This window comes from Neodiprion lecontei, chromosome 3, assembly GCF_021901455.1.
Source record: "Neodiprion lecontei isolate iyNeoLeco1 chromosome 3, iyNeoLeco1.1, whole genome shotgun sequence".
In the NCBI taxonomy this organism is placed as follows: Eukaryota; Metazoa; Arthropoda; class Insecta; order Hymenoptera; family Diprionidae; genus Neodiprion; species Neodiprion lecontei.
The window spans coordinates 10,857,634-10,877,047 of record NC_060262.1 but is presented as its reverse complement, the minus strand read 5'-3'; the positions used below and the strand labels follow the sequence as shown (position 1 = coordinate 10,877,047).

At 41.6% G+C, this 19,414-nt stretch overlaps 3 protein-coding genes across 3 annotated transcripts; 2 read left to right on the top strand and 1 right to left on the bottom strand.

The window, feature by feature from the left end:
* Positions 1-8,019: 8,019 nt before the first annotated feature.
* Positions 8,020-9,106, top strand: LOC124293417. Its single transcript, XM_046734266.1, has 2 exons — positions 8,020-8,038; positions 8,157-9,106. The coding sequence occupies exons 1-2, from the start codon at positions 8,020-8,022 to the stop codon at positions 9,104-9,106; spliced, it is 969 nt and encodes a 322-aa protein (XP_046590222.1).
* A 2,681-nt stretch (positions 9,107-11,787) lies between these two features.
* Positions 11,788-12,492, top strand: LOC107226152. Its single transcript, XM_015666860.2, has one exon. The coding sequence runs from the start codon at positions 11,788-11,790 to the stop codon at positions 12,490-12,492; it is 705 nt and encodes a 234-aa protein (XP_015522346.2).
* A 3,233-nt stretch (positions 12,493-15,725) lies between these two features.
* LOC124293356 lies at positions 15,726-16,979 on the bottom strand. Its single transcript, XM_046733977.1, has 2 exons — positions 16,379-16,979; positions 15,726-16,135 (listed from the first exon to the last, which is right to left on the bottom strand). The coding sequence occupies exons 1-2, from the start codon at positions 16,623-16,625 to the stop codon at positions 15,909-15,911; spliced, it is 474 nt and encodes a 157-aa protein (XP_046589933.1). The 5' UTR covers positions 16,626-16,979; the 3' UTR covers positions 15,726-15,908.
* Positions 16,980-19,414: the final 2,435 nt, after the last annotated feature.

Here is a 19,414-nt window from a genome sequence, read left to right as displayed (position 1 = left end):
TAGGGAGAGGTCGAAGAATATCCATCGCTATTCTCTCAAGAGAAGCTCCCACGTTGTAAACTTGAAGAGAGCTATGTCCTTTAGCTCGAAGTCCTTTCTTTGCCGTGTAGATTCGACATCTTCAGCACCAATCTTCAACGTCCGACGGGCAACGAGGCCAGAAGTAGAATTTGCGTATTCTGCCTAGAAGTTTATTTGAGGCGAAGTGTCCGCCTGTAGGAGAATCATGATGAAAAGCAGGAATCTCTGGAACTCGTGTTCTAGTTGCCACCTGATTTCCTTCAAGGCTGCAGATTCCCATTTTCGGTATAAAATTCCGTTAATTAAAAGGATACAGTTCCATTGAGCCCAACAAATTTTCAAATCTGGCCCGACTGAAGATATATCCTGCCAGTCTGGGCGAGTCTCTGTTTCCTGCCGAGACTTAACTTGAGTTAAAGTGATGTCCTCCTGTTGAGATTTTCTCCATTCCTCCAGGTCTTTTTTGAGAGAAACCTTCCGTAATAAATGAGGGGGGTTTCGGTTTTTCTCCAATCGTGCACACTGTTTACACTCTGGCATTTCTTCGCAGGGTCTTCGAGAGAGAGCATCGGCGATTCCATGATGAATTTCTGCTCGATGACGAATGTCAGAATCGTACTGACCGAACCTTTCTAACCATCTAGCTACCTGACCTTCGGGGGATTTTAATGAAAGTAACCACCTAAGAGAAGCATGATCTGTTCGTATAAAAAATCTCCTACCGTACAGATAATGATGAAAATGAACCACGGTCTTAACAACAGCTAAAAGTTCTCTACGAGTGACACAATAATTTCACTCGGTTTTACTCAGAACTCTACTGAAATAACTTATCACTCTCTCCTGACCTCCCTGAATTTGTGACAGAACCCCACCTATTCCTGAAAGAGAGGCATCCGTATCCAAAATAAATGGAAGTTCGACCTCTGAATAAGCTAAAATCGGCGAAGAAATAAGATTTTCTTTTAATTTCTTGAAAGCTTCTTCGCATTCCGGGGTCCAGTCAAAAGGAATCTTGATTCCGGTTAAGTGATGGAGAGGTTTAGCTATACTAGCGAAACCCTTTACAAATCTTCTGTAATAAGTACAGAGACCTAAAAAGCTTTGTCCTTGTTCTTTATTTATAGGTGTCGTCCAAGAAGAAACCTTCTCGATTTTGGACGGGTCGGTCTTCACACCTTGAGCTGAGACGATGTGTCCGAGGAAGCCTACTTTTTTCTGGGATAAACGGCATTTCTTCGGGCTCATTTTTAGGCCTACTTGCTTCAGCCCGGCGAAAACTCGTCTGAGATTTTGAACTTCTGCTTCAAAGTTCTTGCCAAAGACGATTATGCCGTCTAAATAAACGAGGCATATTTTGCCAGTGAGCCCATTTGCCAGTGAGAACAGCCTCCATCATTCGTTCAAAGGTAGCCGGGGCATTACTTAAGCCGAGAGGCATGACCTTGAACTGCCATAATCCTCCTAAGCCAGTGACAAAAGCTGTTTTTTCTTTGTCTAGAGGATCCATTTCGACCTGCCAGTATCCACTCTGAAGATCTATGGTGCTGAACCAGGTTGCACCAGCTATCGGGTCGAGTGTCTTGTCGATTCTGGGTAGAGGGTAAGAATCTTTCTTCGTTATGTCATTCAGCTTCCTGTAATCGATAAAAAATCGTTTGGATCCATCCTTCTTGTTGACAAGGACGATTGGTGAGGCCCAGGGGCTAGACGATAGTTCGATCACATCGTTCGTTAGCATGTCTTCTACGAGCTGCTTCACCTTTTCTCGGGCGTTAAGAGCGAGTCTTCGAGGAGCTTGTTTGATTGGTGAACTTTCTCCGACGTCGATCTTGTGCTTGACGGAAGTACATCGGCCCTTATCACCACTATTCTTGGCAAAAGAATCTACAAACTCTAATAAAAGAGATCTAAACGATTCTAACTGAGCTGGTTTCAACGAAATCGGAGATTTCTCTACAAGGCTCTGTGAATGTAAAGGAAACTGATGTTGAAAATCGTCTTCAGAAAGTTTTATTTCTCGAATTCTAGGAGGCGTCCAATAAATTCCATTTCTATTTGTACAAAGAGCTACTTCGCGATTGTTTGAAGCTAATGAGGTTCTCTTAGTCGAGATAACACAGTTATGTGCTGTAAGAAAGTCTATTCCCAAAATACCTTCATCCCCCATATCTGCTATAAAAACCTTATGTGGAGAGTCAATACATCCAAAAAGGTTAATTTGGACAGTAACCTGTCTTAAAACCGGGGTCGTCTCTCTAGTGGCTGTTCGCTGGGATAAAGAGGGAACAATCTGATCATCGGATTTAAAGAAATCCGATCGAACTGCGGTTACTTCCGCGCCGGTGTCTATTACCCAAAGACAATCGAAGCCATTTACAGTACCACGCGCATAAAGACCAGACTGTCGTAAACTTCTAATTAAAAACTGTACTTTAAGAGGGCTTTCACTTTCAACAATCCGCGAGGATTTTCGCTCTAACAAATCATGCGAGATTAGTTTTTTGCTCGAGTTTCTGCTGAAGAGCTCGATTGAGGATTTCATTCCCTAATTTCTATATCTTTTTTCCGCCAATTATAGGAGTTTGGATTTGAATTTTGCATTGCTTCCCCACTAATTTTCTTAAATAAAAAAACAATGGTCACATCATGACCAATTTTTTTACAAAATAAGCGAGACAATACAGTTTGATCGGACGCAATTACGCTCTTAATTTCGTGTCTGTTATTCTGATTTTGAAGAAAACCACGATTTCCTCGTTCAAAATTATCATTACTATTTTTATTTCTATAATTCTGTGGTTTGGTCTTTTCCGAGCGCCCTTGTTTTCGTCTTTCTGAGGTATCTTTGGTCACCTCAATTTGACGAAGTTTGCCCGGCCCGAAATATTGCTTTCGCATGGCCTCCACCTCGAGAGCTTTGGCCGTTGCCTCTCGCAGGGAAGTTAAACCTGATGTTCCAACAGCCATTTTGATTTCCGGATTGCTAATTGCGTTTAGAAAAGCTTGAGTCGCTAATAAATTGCGAGACGGCTCGTGATCTGGTAAAGCTACACGAGAAAGCCGTTCAATATCTTGGCTAAGTGACGCGGGGTCTTCGTCTCGTCCTTCTTTCCTGGTCTGTAATTGAGCTGTGTAAAGTTTCGTCAGATGGTCATTTCCGTATCTCAATCTAAGCGCGGAGCTAAGTTCATCATAATCGGAAATTTCTTCCTCTGACAATGCTGTCAATACATTTAAAGCGGGAGCTCGAAGGCAAGAGGCAAGGCTGTGAGCCTTCATGGCGGAGTCCCACTGGTTATATTTTGCTATTGTATTGAATTGTCTGTCATACTCAGCCCATGGAATTTTTCCATCAAAAACAGGCGGTTTTAGAGAACAAAAAGGTTTCTCGAATATTCGAGAAGAAACCCCAGGAATTCTGGAATTATTTAATTGATTCAAACGAGAATAACGTAGCTGAACATGAGACGGAGGCTCGGAAAAGCCAACCTCGTTTTCTACCCTTGATCTACAAATTGGGGAATTGTCTATCTCCCCAATAAGAAACACAGACCTTGTGTCGTGAACATCCTGGGATCGATCTGGATGTTGGACTTCCCGAACAGTGGGAAAGGGAATAAGAGAAGGAAGCGGAGTAGCTACTGTGGAACCCCGAGAAGTGACGGCCGGTTCTCCACAGCCGTTCATTTGATGTACGGATTGAAGGGCCGCCACAGTCGTCCGGAGCAGGTCATGTAGACTCGTTTCCGAACGTTCTCGCTATTCTTGTTGCTCTTGAAGCAACTGGACAAGTTGTTGTTGTTGTCGTACAGCGGCTTCTTGTTGTTGTTTAGCTGTATTCAGAAGCTGTCGTTGATGTCGTTCGGCGGCTTCTTGTTGTTGATTCATTAATCTTAGGAGATCGATTTGAGAGAATGAGGCCACCGGAGGCACGGGAAGAGGGTCCACTGAAGGTGTCGATCCTGCTTCAGGGACTCGCGGATTTTCTGTAATTTCTTCTCCGCCACTTTCCCGTCGCTGAGAGCGTGTCATACGACTATTGCTCATAATTATTAAAATTTCACGCACCGAATTGACTCGATTGAAACTCCTAATCCCACTTCTGACACCAGTGTTACGTTCTTGGATGTTACGAAAATAAATATGGATTCGTGAGTTTGATTATCAAGCCAAAATCAAAGGCGTAAATAAAATGTTGAGAAAAAGCTTTAATTGCAGGGTACGTGTTTCTGGTTTTAACTCTGAAACAAGACTGTTTTTACAATAATGTTGGTCGATGTAGCAACCTTATTCTTTTGAAAGACATAAGAGGTTTATAAACGTCTTTTATCTATGATGACTAATAGATCATTAAGAAGAGAGCAAAACAGGTGATTTCACCCTTTGTAACAGTATATGTATTTTATTACATTTTATATTATTTATTATTTTATTTTTTATACTACATTCATCATACGATTATTGTCTTTTGTCAAATATTAATGTACCCATGTAATCTTAGCAGCAGATTGGATTTTCCACATGCGAACGTCAAACTTTCGTGAATACTGTCTGCTAGAACAAGATCCCTAAATTATACAGACACGCGTGGGCAAAAAGATTAGTGAGAAAGCGCAAAAAGTTTCGTATGACAATGGATGCTTTCCATTTAGAGCACAATATGACACGGTGTAAACATTTCTGGTCTATTCCTTTGCCTGGATTGGCCGCTTACAATAGAAATTTGTACACTGTGTCACACTGTGCTCTAAATGGAAATCATCCGGTGTGGTTCCGATTCCTGACCTGTCACAATGATTAACCTCAAAAATATACGTGCTTCTATTTATTTCGTGAACGTCAGGACATTAAGGGCGCACCTCGTTAATGCTTAACCTCAAAAAATTGAGCAAGATTGGTCAAAACTGGTTAATGCGGTAATGTAAGTTTGATATTTTTTGGGCGAACGCGCATAGAATATTTTTGCCCACGTTATAGTGAGAAAAACTGGCACACGCGTGTATAATGTATAATCTAGGGACCTTGTGCTAGATCGCTGCCATTATTGTTTACCTCATCCTCACTGACGCATGAGGTCCCTGGCGGATTTTCGCCGTATTAAGACATAATAGTCACAGAGCTCAACACAGGGAGTATAGGGCACTCGGACCACCTCTTATTTTTACACCGTGGCGGCGTGCGGCGAAAGACGAAAGGGGAATCAGCCATGGCAGTCATCTTGGAGAAAGTGTCTGCGCGCCACATACAAATCGTAGCCCTATATAAAAATTACGCAATTGACATAGCGTTGCGATTAAATCGGCCAAATTTTTATTTATTGTTTTCTTGACTCATTCGAGATAAGTAACGTATTCTTACAATAGTAGATACCAGAAATAGTAAAACTAATCGTATAGTATCGAATAGGAGTATTTATGTAATTCTCAAGGGGGGAATAAGGGTTTGCACTTTCGAAAAATCGAATTTTGTTTTTGTGTCTTATCTTACTGTTAAACATTTCAAGAATATATTCCCAAAATTTTAAGTCGATCTGAGCAAAACTCTTGAAGTTATTGTCTAGTTAGTCTCCGGCCGTTTAACACTATAGCTCTGACAGCAGGTATACAGCTTATTCACTTCTATCGTTCTGGTACATTATCCTGTTTCGAAAATATTTTATTTAGTACAGACAGGTAAGTAACGCCATAAATACATATTTTATATTTGTATGTATTCTATACATATACTGTACAGTATTTTAAAACGAGAGACGAGCGTCAGTTTGTCGTTGCACGTTCGATCGTGCGCTTGTGATTTTTTCTCAAAACTACTTTTTCAAACTGCGTGTTCACTGCCATTTAAAAGCTACTTGACCGATTCATTTCAAACTTGGTACACGTTTTCTACATATAAAATACCTCCCCCCAACGTTGAGTTAAAAGTTTTTTTTACATTAAGGGGATTTCCTACCCACAAAATGGCGGGATTTTTCGTGGAAAATAGCAGTTTACACTTTAGATGGCCACCAAAAATTTTTGAATGAAAAAAAAAAATCATGGAACGTTGGGGGGAGGATTTATTGATACTCTGACTAAATTTTAATGGTATTTGATTTCAGATAATTTCCGACCGAGATGTAGTGAACACCGCAAATTGTTTTTTTTCTAAGACGTTCTGGGGCAAGCTCTATCACCGGCTTGTTCTTCAATATTTCCGCATAAAAAAATTACAGAATATTGTTGAAAGTATACTTAATAATGTACAAAAGGTTTGACTTAATTTGCTCAATCCATACTTTAAAAAAAAACTCACAAGAAAAGTGTTTTTTTTTTACGCTGAAACTTAAATAGATTAGAATAGATAGCAAAAAATACAGTTATAAATAAAATTTCTTTATTACAAAAATGAACAAACCGTCATTATATACTTACAGATACAATCACTTCGAATTTTGATGCAAATTCTCTCATAACCATTCGTTTTGTACAGTCAGGAAATTTTTTTTTAAAGTCTGACAATACTCGCATTAAAAATTGCTTTTGTTCTTCGTCCCTTGATAAGATATTTACATAGCCTTATACCAAACTTACAGCTCTTTCTGCTGTATCGTTGATAATTTTTAATCCTGTGACAATTTTGAGGCCTATCTGAAAATTTTCGTCTTGAGCCCAAATTTCAGGATCCTTCTGCAGAAAATCAGTGTTAATTTCAAACCTCTCGAAAAATTTTAGTGACTCCGAACTAATCAAATCATCAATTTCTTTATCATATAACTTTTCAATATCTTTAGAATGATAACGATTTTTTTCCAATTATTTTCACACGATTCTTCATCTTCACTAATTTTCATTTTTGTTACCATCTGTTTCTTCATATCATTCGACAATTCTGCATCGACAAAAGACATTGCAGCTGCCTCTGGAGTGAGATACCACAAGTGATGACCAAATTTTCTAAGTGTTATTTGAGACATTTTGAAATCAATAGATTTGTAATTGTATCATTTTTTTAAAAACTGTAAATCACGGTTTGGCGCTTGAGGCGCTAGAGGCGCTGTAAACCACGCTCTTACATATATTATCACAATGAAAATGCATATTTCTAAAAGAGCTTTCTTTTCATTCGCTGTCAACCGAAATTGTGAACGAAACAAAAAAATTTTTAGCTAATATATCGCCTTTGACATCCAGCGAGCATGGTGAAATGCCCCTGGATGTTTGAACTTGACCTCATGAAGCGGAATAACACCGCAAAACACTCTTGTCAGTTCCAACAGTTTTTTATAATCATTACGTGGATGATTTACCTTCAGCATTTCATCCACAAATAACAGAATGTTTTCAACATGGCTTTCCAATGCATTCTTTACCGTTTCGTCGGCTAATCCACTCAAGTAGTTGGTTGTATACAAACCTTTCCATGTATTTCGGAATCTTTTGAAAATCTCAACATTTGGACCGCAAGTCTGAGGCATTTTTTTATCAAACACACTTTTTATAATCAACTCGTAAATATGATGCCGGCACTGAAGATATAAAATTTCGCTTTCTAATAATTGTTCCAAGTTTATTGCAGCACCATTGATAATACCTAAATTAGACGGAGTTGTGTCACAACACAATGCCTTGATTTTATCCGACACCCCCAATCCTCCTGTTCCGGAATCATCGCTAAACTTATTCTTATTTACAACACATACATACGTTAAACTCGGTCTCTCACGCACACATACACCCAAGCGGAAGAAACTTATTTCGAGCAAACATCTTTCTTTCTCGACGCGAAGTTGGAGCTCGAAGACCAACCCACTGCAGCCGCCGGCAGCGATGGACACCATACAGCGCCGTCGTCTCACCGAAAGCTACCTCCGATTTCTCTCCCCTCATTCTCAGGAAAGTACACCGAGTGGGCTTCTTTCAAGGATAAATTTTCGAGTCTTATTGAAAAAGACGCAAGCTTGCAGCCAGTTAACAAGTTGCATTATCTCAATGCCTGCTTAACGGGTGAAGCTAAAAAATGTATTGGAAGCATTTCAGTGTGTAACGATAATTACGATCGTGCCTGGCAAAGGCTCCTTTCGCGCTATGACAATCAATGCGCAATTATCACGTCGTACCTTAGTAATTTGTTTCAACTAAACAAGATTTCTTCAGAATATTTCTCTGCGCTCAAGGCACTCCGAGATGGCACGACGGAATCCGTCGAAACTCTGGCAGCTCTCAAACGTCCTGTGGATAAGTGGGACAACCTCCTCGTTTACTTGACAGTTTTACGATTTGACCCGACAACTCGACGAGACTGGGAGACGCACCTGGGAGCTTCAACTCGCCCGAGCACTTACGAAGAGTTGGACGACTTTCTTCAAGGTCGTATTCAGGCTTTGGAACACGTAGAGCAGTCTACTCTGTCTACCCTGTCCAATTTTCCAGCTGACAAGCCGACAAACGCTTCGAAAAGGCAGCCCGCTTCTCAACCCAAAGTACACACATTGGCGTCTGTTAAAGTCAAGTCGTCATGCTGCTCCTTTTGCAAGCAGTTACACTACATAGCGAGATGTGACAAATTTCGTGAAATAAATGTTGACGATCGAAACGCCTTCGCTGTATCTAGTCGCCTGTGCTTTAATTTCCTAGGTACTCACCTGCTTCGAGTTTGTCGCTCTTCTGGAACCTGCGGTACGTGTCGTGGAAAACATCATACTCTGCTTCACGGTGCTACCATTAGCAGCTCATCGTCTACTTCACCAGTCAACCCGCCGAGCTCCTCGTTCACGCCAAGTGTTTCAGACTCTCAAGGTCATCAGCCACCCACGGAAGTCTCTGCTAACGTCGTGCACTCAAATCCGAAAATTCAATGTTCCACTTGGCTCGCCACTGCACGAGTCAACATAATTCTAGACGATGGAAGAGAGTCTAAACTCCGAGCTTTGATTGACCCGTGCTCTGGAGCATCATTTATTGCTGAGTCAGCAGTTCAGCGTCTCAATATGCCGCGTCGTTCAGCTTTTGTTCCTGTTCCAAGCATAGTTGCTACCCGCGACCAGACAGCGAGGTCCAAGGTCTCCGTATCGCTGACCTCTCAGTATGACAAGAGCAAGAAGTAGATCACTGACGCCTTGATACTTCCCTGCCTTACCGACTATCTACCGTCACCTCGCCCGTTCAGCGTACAGCTCGCTTTCGTGAGTGGACTGCCGCTCGCAGATCCACGCCCCAACGCACAAGATCCAATTGAAATGATTCTTGGCATTGACCTCTACACAAATTCATTGAAAATGGCTTACGCAAAAGTGAAAATGAGGAAGTAATCGCACAGCAGACGGCTCTCGGTTGGATCCTCTCAGCGCAATCAGGCAATTTAGACTCACCCACGGGCAACTCGATCTCAAGTTTTCAGTGTTTAGTCGACACTGATCTCTCTGCAAGCTTGCAGCGATTCTGGGAACAAGAGGAGATTTCCGTAAACCCTGACTTGCTTCTCACCCCTGATGAAAGGGAGTGCGAAAAACATTATACAACAACTTTTCGTTGGACAAATACAGGCAAGTACGAACTGTGTTTGCCATTCAAGAAACCCGTTAAAGAACTCGGTGACTCTTACGAGGCTGCAAGAGCAATGTTGGAGCACACGGAGCGACGCTTTTCTCGTGATCACCAATTCCATTCGCTTTATCAAGACTTCATGAACGAGTATCTCTCGCTCAGTCACATGCGACCCGAGCTTCCGGGGGAGGCCTCCAGCGGTGAAATTGGCTTCTATTTGCCTCACCACGGCGCGGCGTTCTAAAGGCTGGCCGACTTCGAACAGTCTTTAATGGGTCAGTGAATTTCTCATCTGGTCTCCCCCTCAATAAATGCTTATACGTCGGAAAAAACCTCTTAATTGACACGGTGATCATCATGTTGCGTTGGCGCATGTTTCCTGTAGTTTTCTCAGCAGATATCGTTAAAGCTTTTCGTCAAATCGGCATTGCCAGGGAGGATCAGAGATTTTTGAAGATTCTTTGGAGAAGGACGCCATCGAGTCCTGCTGAAACCTTTCGCCTCTGCACCGTAACGTACGGCGTAGTCTGCTCTCCGTTTTAAACGAATCGCACGATACAGCAACTCGCCAAGGATGACGCCGCACGTTTCCCCGCTGCTTCGCGGATTCTTAAAGAATTATCCACGTCGATGACGTGTTAGCTGGAGCAGATACTCTAAAAGAAGCTGTTTCTCTGGAAAAGGAACCCGTGGATCTGCTCTTGGCCGGAAAATTTCCTCTCCGTAAATGGATAACGAATAATCAAACTCTGCTCATGAAGATAAACCCCGAAGATCTCGCACCCGCGCTATCACTTGGATGGAAGTATGCGCCCGAGCTCTAGATGTTGGGCATCTCGTGGAATCCGTCAAGCGACTAGTTCAGCTTTCACTTCAACCCTCAAAATTCAAAAAATTCGAATACCAAAAGAGGAGCTCTCTCAATTATCGCCCAGCTGTACGACCCCCTGGGATGGATTTCGCCTGTGACCATTAACTTCAAGATCTTCATGAAATCTCTTTGGAAAAATGAGCAGCAGTGAGATGACCCACTTCCACTTGAACTCAAGAATAAATGGATAAGCCTGCTATCATACTTAAGTGACCTGCATCTCGCCTCACTGCCTAGATGGGTAGCCTACTCACGTAGTTGTCAGCTCGTAGAGCTTCACGGCTTCGCTGATGCCTCAAACGATGCATATGGAGCCGTGGCTTATCTCAAGACTGTTGACTCCGCGAGCACAGTCAACTCAGTTATTTTGACCTCAAAATCGAGAGTTTCGTCGGTAAAACAAACCACTATTGCTCAGCTGGAGCTCTGTGGAGCCTTGCTACTTGTAAAACTCGTCAAGCAAGTGCTCACCGCTTTAGCTACAGAAAATCTAGCCTACCACCTCTGGCTAGACTCTATGGTTGCGTTGTCTTGGATCAAGGGACAACCAACTCGATGGAAAACGTACGTGGCCAACCGTGTAGCGGAAATTCAATCATCTCTTCCGAATGCAGCATGGCACTACGTTAATACGCCAGAAAACCCTGCCGATCTCGTCTCTCGAGGTACTACTCCACGAGAATTAAGTCAATCTTCACTGTGGTTTCATGGCCCAACCTTTCTCTGCGCATTAACGACCCCATGGCCAGCTTCTGAATTTATCCCAGATTCGACGTGCACAGATGAACTCAAGGTCACCAGTCATGTTGTCAAGGTAAATCTGGAAGAATGGGATCTTGTACACCGCTATTCTTCACTCACCGAACTGCTCTCCGTCACAGCCTGGTGCCAATTATTTATTGAAAGGGTCAAAAATCGCATCGCATTGTAGCACCAAGGTCAGCAACTGGAGCAGTTGAGTCTACGTGCAGCCGTGCCGAATTTCCTGGTTTTCACACCCTCTCAAATCTAGGCAGCATTTTATTTTTGGGTTTCGCACGCTCAAAAAACATATTTTTCAGAAGAAATTCGAGTCCTTTCTCGCAACTCTATGCTACCGAGAAGGAGTTCGTTAATCAGGCTGAATCCGGAAATCGACGCACACAACATGCTGCGAGTACGAGGGCGACTCATGCACTCGTTGCTCGAAGACGATGAAAAACATTCGGTTATATTGCCGCGTCAAGCTCAACTTGCAAGTCTCATCGTTCTCGACGCTCATGAGAGAACTTTACTTGGCGGAACACAACTTACCTTAAATTTTTTACGCCAACGGGTTTGGATAGTCCGAGGGCGTCAACTAGTCAGAACCCTGATCTTTAAGTGCCTCAAATGTTGGCGCTTATGTACTCGTCCGACAACTCAACTGATGGGAGATCTATCCGCCGCTCGAGTAAGACCCTGCCGGCCGTTCTTACATGCTGGAGTGGATACGCCGGACCAATAAACATTCGATTTTCCGCTGGTCGAGGTGCCAAGTCTCGAAAGGGTTACATCTGCGTCTTCGTATGCTTCGCCACACGTGCTGTTCACCTCGAAGCCGCTTCGGACTACTCTACCAGGGAGTTTATAGACGTTTATCGTCGTTTTGTTGGGCGGCGAGGAATTTGCGCAACACTTTATGGTGATTGCGGCACAAATTTCGTAGGTGCAAGTTTCGAGCTTAAAAAGCTCTTGTTAGAAGCAGGAAGCAGCAGCAGCGACATCGCTCGACTCCTTGCAAGAGACGGCACCGAATGCAGATTCAGCCCGCCTTCGGCTCCACACTGTGGAGGCCTCTGGGAGGCGGCAGTAAAGTCTGTAAAATATCATCTCAAGCGGGTCATCGGAGAGTCTACTCTTACTTTCGAGGAGATGTCGGCCTTACTCGTACAGGTAGAAGCTTGCTTGAACTCCAGGCCTCTGTGCCCCCTAAATGATGACGTCTCTAATCACTCTTTGCTCACACCAGCTCACTTTTTGATTGGAGAACCATTCAAGCTTGTGCCCGAGCCATCTGTATTTTCCATTCCTGACAACCGACTTGCGCGCTGGTAACATGTAAGAAAAATGTTCGAACATTTCTGGCGTCGTTGATCGTCTGACTACTTACATGAGTTGCAGCAGCGCCCAAAATGGCGATCTAAAAAGCCTTCCGTTAATGTAGGGGACTTGTGCGTTATTCGCTCAGAACAATTTCCGCCTTGCAAGTGGCCCATGGCGCGAGTAATTGAAGTATTCAAGGGAACCGATGGCTTGGTACTTGTTGTGAAGCTTCGTACTGCCTCATCGACTTTTACTCGACCGATCGTCAAGATCAGCGTTTTACCCGTAGAGAACTTATTTCTTCGTCAGGACTGACGAAAGGAGGGGGCATGTTCCGGAATCATCGCTACACTTATTCTTATTTACAACACATGCATACGTTACACTCGGTCTCTCACGCACACATACACTCAACGATAAATACGAGATGTCGATGCGAGAAGTTCAGTTCTCGAAAGTCCGCGAGAGAGAGAGAGAGTACACGCGCTTCACGCTTTACATAACACGACTACTTGAAGCTTAACTGGTTACTTAGTGAAGCTCATCATTAATTATTCTTACATCAGTGAATTTAGAACAATAGGGGAAAGGGGAGTAGCCCCGGCCAGTTTTCTATTTCTATGTGTATGCCACAAATTAAGGTTCAATAATTAATTGGAATCGCATGAATATTTCAACAAAGATATATTTCAACAGAATATCGAACAAAAAAAAATTATAAATTATCAACAACTTAAAAAAAAAATGTTAATTTTTGGCTTAAATTCATCTTCCGAAAAAAAGTGGCGGGTAGCTCCGGCCACTGCGATATTTAATTCCAAAATCGTTCTTTGGCTACACAAACGTCACACGCGTAGTATAAATCGCCTGGATTTATATCATCGCATTCCTCGTGAGCCCAGTCTTGACATTTGTGGCATTGGATCCAGTCCTCGTCAAATGTTTCGCCACAAATTATGCACTCGGTGTCTTTTTTTTTGGCACGCGATTTCGATTCAGCTTTTCTTTTTGTGACGTTCCTTTTTTTCACCGCGATCTTTTGCTTTTTTTCGGAACTGCTGATTTCTCAATCAGCTGATTTTGATAAGAAGATGACGTCACAATTTCACATCTTTGAGTTCTTCTTTTTCGAACGGACAGTCTCTTCTCTGAGGCGTCTGGAAGAGGCAACAAGGTATTCAAAACATCGCTAATTGTTTCAACGATGTTGGACGTGCGATTAATCGAATTCTTCGTCTGGCGGGTAGATGTGGACGGACATGTCGATGTTCTTGGGTGGTTATCGCGATCTCCGGGTAGTGCAATATCTGTCAAAGCAGAACACAAAAAATCCAAGTCTGAGAAAATTTCCCGATCGAAGGGCACGATGCCTGTGCAGCGAAAGGAACTTTGGGCCGTTTCCAATTTGGCCACTTTAGTGAACGCTACGTTAACAAGTCCAGCAATATCATAATCCATCAGTCAAGCTCCAGGATTTCGACGCATCCACGTTGCACCTGCCGATCCATAAGCCTGTTTGAAAGGCTTGAAAAATGCACAGTCGAGGGGCTGCAGTCGATGTGTTGTGTGTGGAGGAGTGCTTAGCATGTGAATATGGTGATCTCGAGCATATTCAATAAAACTCAGCTCTTTGTGGCTAGAATGTCCATCCAAGATCAAGAGAATCGGATCAGCTTCAGAAGAATGAACATGTCGCTCGAAATGTTGAAGCCACTGAAGAAACAACTCTCCATTCATCCAGCCACTTTTAGCCGCGACGCCAATACTTTCTGGAGGAGCACCACCATCAGACAACCAATTTTCTCCATTTTTGTCCTTGGGAAAATGAACATGGGCGGTACAAAGTGACCCACTGCATTCATAGCAAACACGGTGGTAATATTACGTCCTCGTTCTGCTGACGTGAGCTTCCCAACTTGTTTTTTCCCTTTTACTGACAATACTTTGTCATTTTTGTGGACGGTGGTGACTCCTGTTTCATCAGCATTGTACACTTGTGAAGCTTGAAAACTGAACTGTTCTTGAAGTTTTAGAAGAAGGTCATAAAATCGATTGACTTGTGCCTTATTAAAACCAGTCGCTCGGCTCAAGCTTGTCGGCTCGGGCGTTCTCAGAGCTGAATCTGGATTTCTTTTCTTGAAATTACTGAAAAAACCTTTCCCAGCCATCTGTTTTTCCTGATTGAATCGGTGAGGAATTTCGAGCTTTTCTGCTAAATCGAAAGCCAAAACGTGAAAATTCTTTTCTCGTCACAGGCATGAGACGATTATCCAGATCTTTAATGTGCTTACAAAGCTGTTTTTCGTATTCAGCAGTGAACGTTTGCTCGAACCGCCCGAGTTTCGGCTCAAGATTAATCAAAGAACCTTGTTTTATGGCCTTAATATGGTCGTGTAGTGTGGTGCGAGGAATCTCATAACGTTTTGCAGCAACTCTTTCAGAAGACTTACTTTCAAAAACTGCTTTTATGGCTCTTCTCATATTTTCGCGACTTCAATTTCCTCGGTTCGTAGTTCTTCCTTTGAACTTAGCCATTTTGACGCTCACCTACGAAAACAAACGACATGTAATTGCAGTAAACCTTTTTTTATCAAATTTCGGTAAGAAATAGGCCTTTGAATAAATGGCCGGAACTACCCTCCAAAGTAGTGGCCGGAGCTACCCGATTCGATTTTTAGCAGAATTATGGCTTCAGCACTAAAATAAATATTAATTTTTCCAAACCAAAAATTACATGTAAGATTTAGTGATTATAATAAATGTTGGCCAGGTAAAAAATGTAATGACTTACGTTTTTTCAATGGAACACACTTTTTTACTTTGAGTATAACGTGATCGTGTTTCACAGAAATCGATGTTTACGTTTTCACGACCGGACACAAAGCCGAGGTGAGCTCTACTGCTCGCGCGTTACTGGTGGGACGCGAAATAACACAGAACAATGGAAACAATCGAAATAAAGACAAAGCGAGCATAGATTTTAAATATGGCCGGGGCTACCCGCTGGCCGGGGCTGCCCCCCTTTCCCCTATACGATTATTTTACGAACAACTGTGCGAGTATTTAATTCAACACCTTGCATCCCGGCACCCTCAATCATCCAACTCATTACACCTCCAGTAATTAAAAAATAGCTGTTGCTTGAGATAAACCCTTACTATTTTCCGGCTCAGGCACTCCTAACAACTATTCAATATTTCCATCCGATATAAGAACAGGTAATCTATCAGTTACTTTGTGCTCTAACAAGTTACGCGTCAATTTCCCATCCCAATGTAATACAGCTGCGTTCAATCCTGTGTTCTTGAATATTTCTTTCACAGTTGCGGCTCTCGATTCACGCAATTTTTCTCGACATTTGCGAATGGATGTTTTGTTAATAATCAATGTATTGACATCAATGTTCAATGCTTGCGCTATTGAGATTATTAAATGAACGCCATTTCTGTCACTGACTTTGCATTTATCCAAAACCGCAACCAACTTTTCGTCATGACAATTATAGATCCCCGTGATGTCCTCGATTCAGATGGTTCTTCTTCACTGGGCACGTATGAAAAATCGGACGTTGTCGCTGATTCATGGGACAAAGCACTTTCTTGACTCGAAGCCAAAGATAAAATAGCAGGACTTTGCTTCGCTTGAGTAAATGGGCCTAAAACAGAGTAAATGAGTTATTTTTATGGGAAAATCAGCTGCCACATGTGACAAATTTTTTTAGTAGTCCCAAGTTTATGCAAGGACATTACATAATTTATTGCGTTTGGCTGAATATTTTATTGCTCAACAAAAAAAAATGAATACAAAAAATGACAGATGACGATAAATGAGAAATGTATTGTATATAATTTCTCATAGTCGTACTTTACGTGGAGAAATAACTTTATAAAATACTTACTTTTCTCCTGTTTTCTTCTTTTATGTGGCCTCGGAGAATCATCTCCACCGTCGTGATTTCGAGCAAGTTCCTCAGTACCATCATGAACGATACAAATATTCCCAATATAACCTATCCGCCCTTTTTCTCGTTGTTTCGACAAAAATGATTTCTGCTCGTCATTGATCATATCATCCACTTGTGCATAAGCAATATCAAATAGGTTATCAAATTCAGAAGTGAATTTTATTCTTTTTCCAAGTCGCATGATCTGCCGGCAGTTTTTTGCAAAATTCTCAAATCTTCAGACAAAGTTTTCAACTTCGTGATACAATGATCCTGTCTATGAGTTGGTATTCGAGCTTTTTGCCAAAATACTTCCACTTCTTTTATCAAAAGCCTTGCACTTTCATGTATTGGTAATTTCACTTGTCTTATATTGAACAACAAAACTTTCAACACCTGGTTTCTTGAAAGTAATTTATTACCACGAATTTGAGTGTCAGTGGGACCAATTAAAAAAATATTTTCAAGAATAGTTGCTGAAGAAGACATTGTCACTGAATCGCATATTGATTAGCTTAAATTAAATACAGAAAAGACCGTTCTTTTGAGAGTATACTGTAGTTTTCACTTTTGAGGTCAGACTGATCCAATTCGGGTGAAAATACAGAGCACAGATACAGAGAAACCGAGTATACGAGCTACATACCGCGAGTATGGACATTTTTTTTTAGCCCTGTATTAGGTCGTCCTCTTGCGGCGATCTGTGGCACTCTCTTCGAGTACGAAGATAGACAGAGAACGGTAGTCTAAATGGTAGTCGTTGGCGTAGCTTTCAGTGGAAGGCGGCAGATGTCGTATCGGGCAAAAGTATTGAAAAAAGGGTAAAAAACGTACACTGAGAAGTACACCTGGGCTGAGTTCAGAAACCTTACTCGAGTGACTCGAGTATCGTTGTGTCTTTGTTTAATCTCATGTGTTAGACAGAGACAGTATGATATCCGAGTTCACTCGGGTAAGGTTTCTGAACTCAGCCCTGCGGTTACATGAATTATTATTCGTTGCTATTTTGATTTATTAATTTCTTATTCTAGGCTTCCTTACAATTTTTTAAAGAATAATTTCTAGGATATATTTTTTTGGACGCCATGTTGAATATTCCATCATGAAAAATTGAAAATGTTTGAGTGAAAAGTATTTTCAATCCCAGATTTTTTTGTCTACCGTTTCATTTTTTTAAATCATTTTAATATTGAAAAATATCATGATCTGAAACAAATTGAAATTTCATTAAAAAAAAAAAAAAATTGAAGAAATTATCGGCACACCTTAATATTAAGATAGAGCATTGAAATTTGGAGGATCTTCTTTTTTCAAGGTTAAGTTTAGGTCTTTCAACTGGGAGCACAAATTTTTTTTTAACGGTCAGTCTAATATACTGTTTTAGTTTTAAGTGCAGAATTCTTTGTCGAAGATGTCCCTCAAGAATTCCAAGCCATACATGGACGGGATGATGAAAAACAATGGTTAACGGCTGTACAAGAGGAGATTACATCGCTCATCGAAAATAAAACTTGGAACTTGGTACCATTGCCTCCTGGAAGTAGAGTCATTGACAACAAATGGGTTTTCAAAGTAAAGAAGGATGATGATGGAAATATAAATAAAAATAAGGCTCGTTTGGTGGTCAAAGGATGTTCGCAAAGAAGAGGACTGGACTATGAGGAAACGTACGCACCAGTTGCACGTCTTACTACGGTACGGGCTCTTTAGTCGATCGCCAATGAACAAAGGTTAAAACTCAGACAATTAGACGTCAGAAATGCATTTATACATGGAACTATCAGCGAAGAAATTTGTATGAAACAACCACAAGGGATTGCAAACAGTGAGGGTTTTGTATGTAAATTAAAACGCTCCTTGTATGGACTCAAACAAGCTACAAGGGCTTCGAATGCCAGGTTTAACGAATTTATTCTGAAGCTGGGACTTAAAAGATCAGAACGAGACCACTGTTTTTATACAGCAAAACCGGAAAATTTACGTCTGTATCTTATACTTTATGTTGATGACATTTTGATTGCAGGTGAAGATGGAACTCGGATACAAAATGTTGTAAATGCTTTGAAGGGTGAGTTTGCCATGACAGATGTTGGTGAACCAAAGAGCTTTCTCGGTATAAAAATTCAACAGATACCGAGAGGACTGTTCCTGAGCCAGAAGGCGTATGGAGCGAATGCTGATTCATTTTGAAATGTCAGACTGCAATTCATGTAAAACTCCTATGGAACTGAATTTTGAAAGAAACGAAGATGATGAAGAAGAAATAATAATCGAGACGAAACCTTACAGAGAACTAATCGGATGTTTGACGTTTCTCATGTTAAATACACACCCTGATATAAGTGTGGCTGCAAATTACTTCAGTCGTTTTCAAAGCAATGCAAAATTATCTCACTGGAAAGGGCTGAAACGAATTCTTCGTTATATCAAGGGTACTATGGATTATGGTTTGCGGTTTGATCAAGGCTCGAATTCAGAAATGCTTCTTCGGGTGTATGTAGATGCAAATTGGGCTACAGAAAACGATCGTAAGTCGACGACGGGTTTTCTACTACAAGTATACGGATCAACGGTGACTTGGTCAACGAAGAAACAATCAAGAATTATTCTTTCTTCGGCTGAAGCTGAGTATGTTGCTCTAGCAACAGCGATGACGGAAGTGATTTCGTTAAAAGGTTTTTTGGAGGACTGTAATCTGCATAGTGTTAACATGTAGCGGAAGGCGGGGCAATGTGGACACCAAAAAACTAATCCAGGCATAAAAAAAATATCATCGACCCAGGTTACATGTTTACGGATAAATATCGTAGTTTACACTTCTAGGAAACAGTCTATCATAGTCAGACCCTATACTTTTGTGAAATCGTTGTGTTACAATAAAAACAAAGCTTACCTGCAAAATGATCACTTTACCCCGCATACGGGGTAAAGCGAACAAGCCTATGGGGCAAAGTGGTTCAGACTGGAAAAATTTAACTACACATTTGTTTG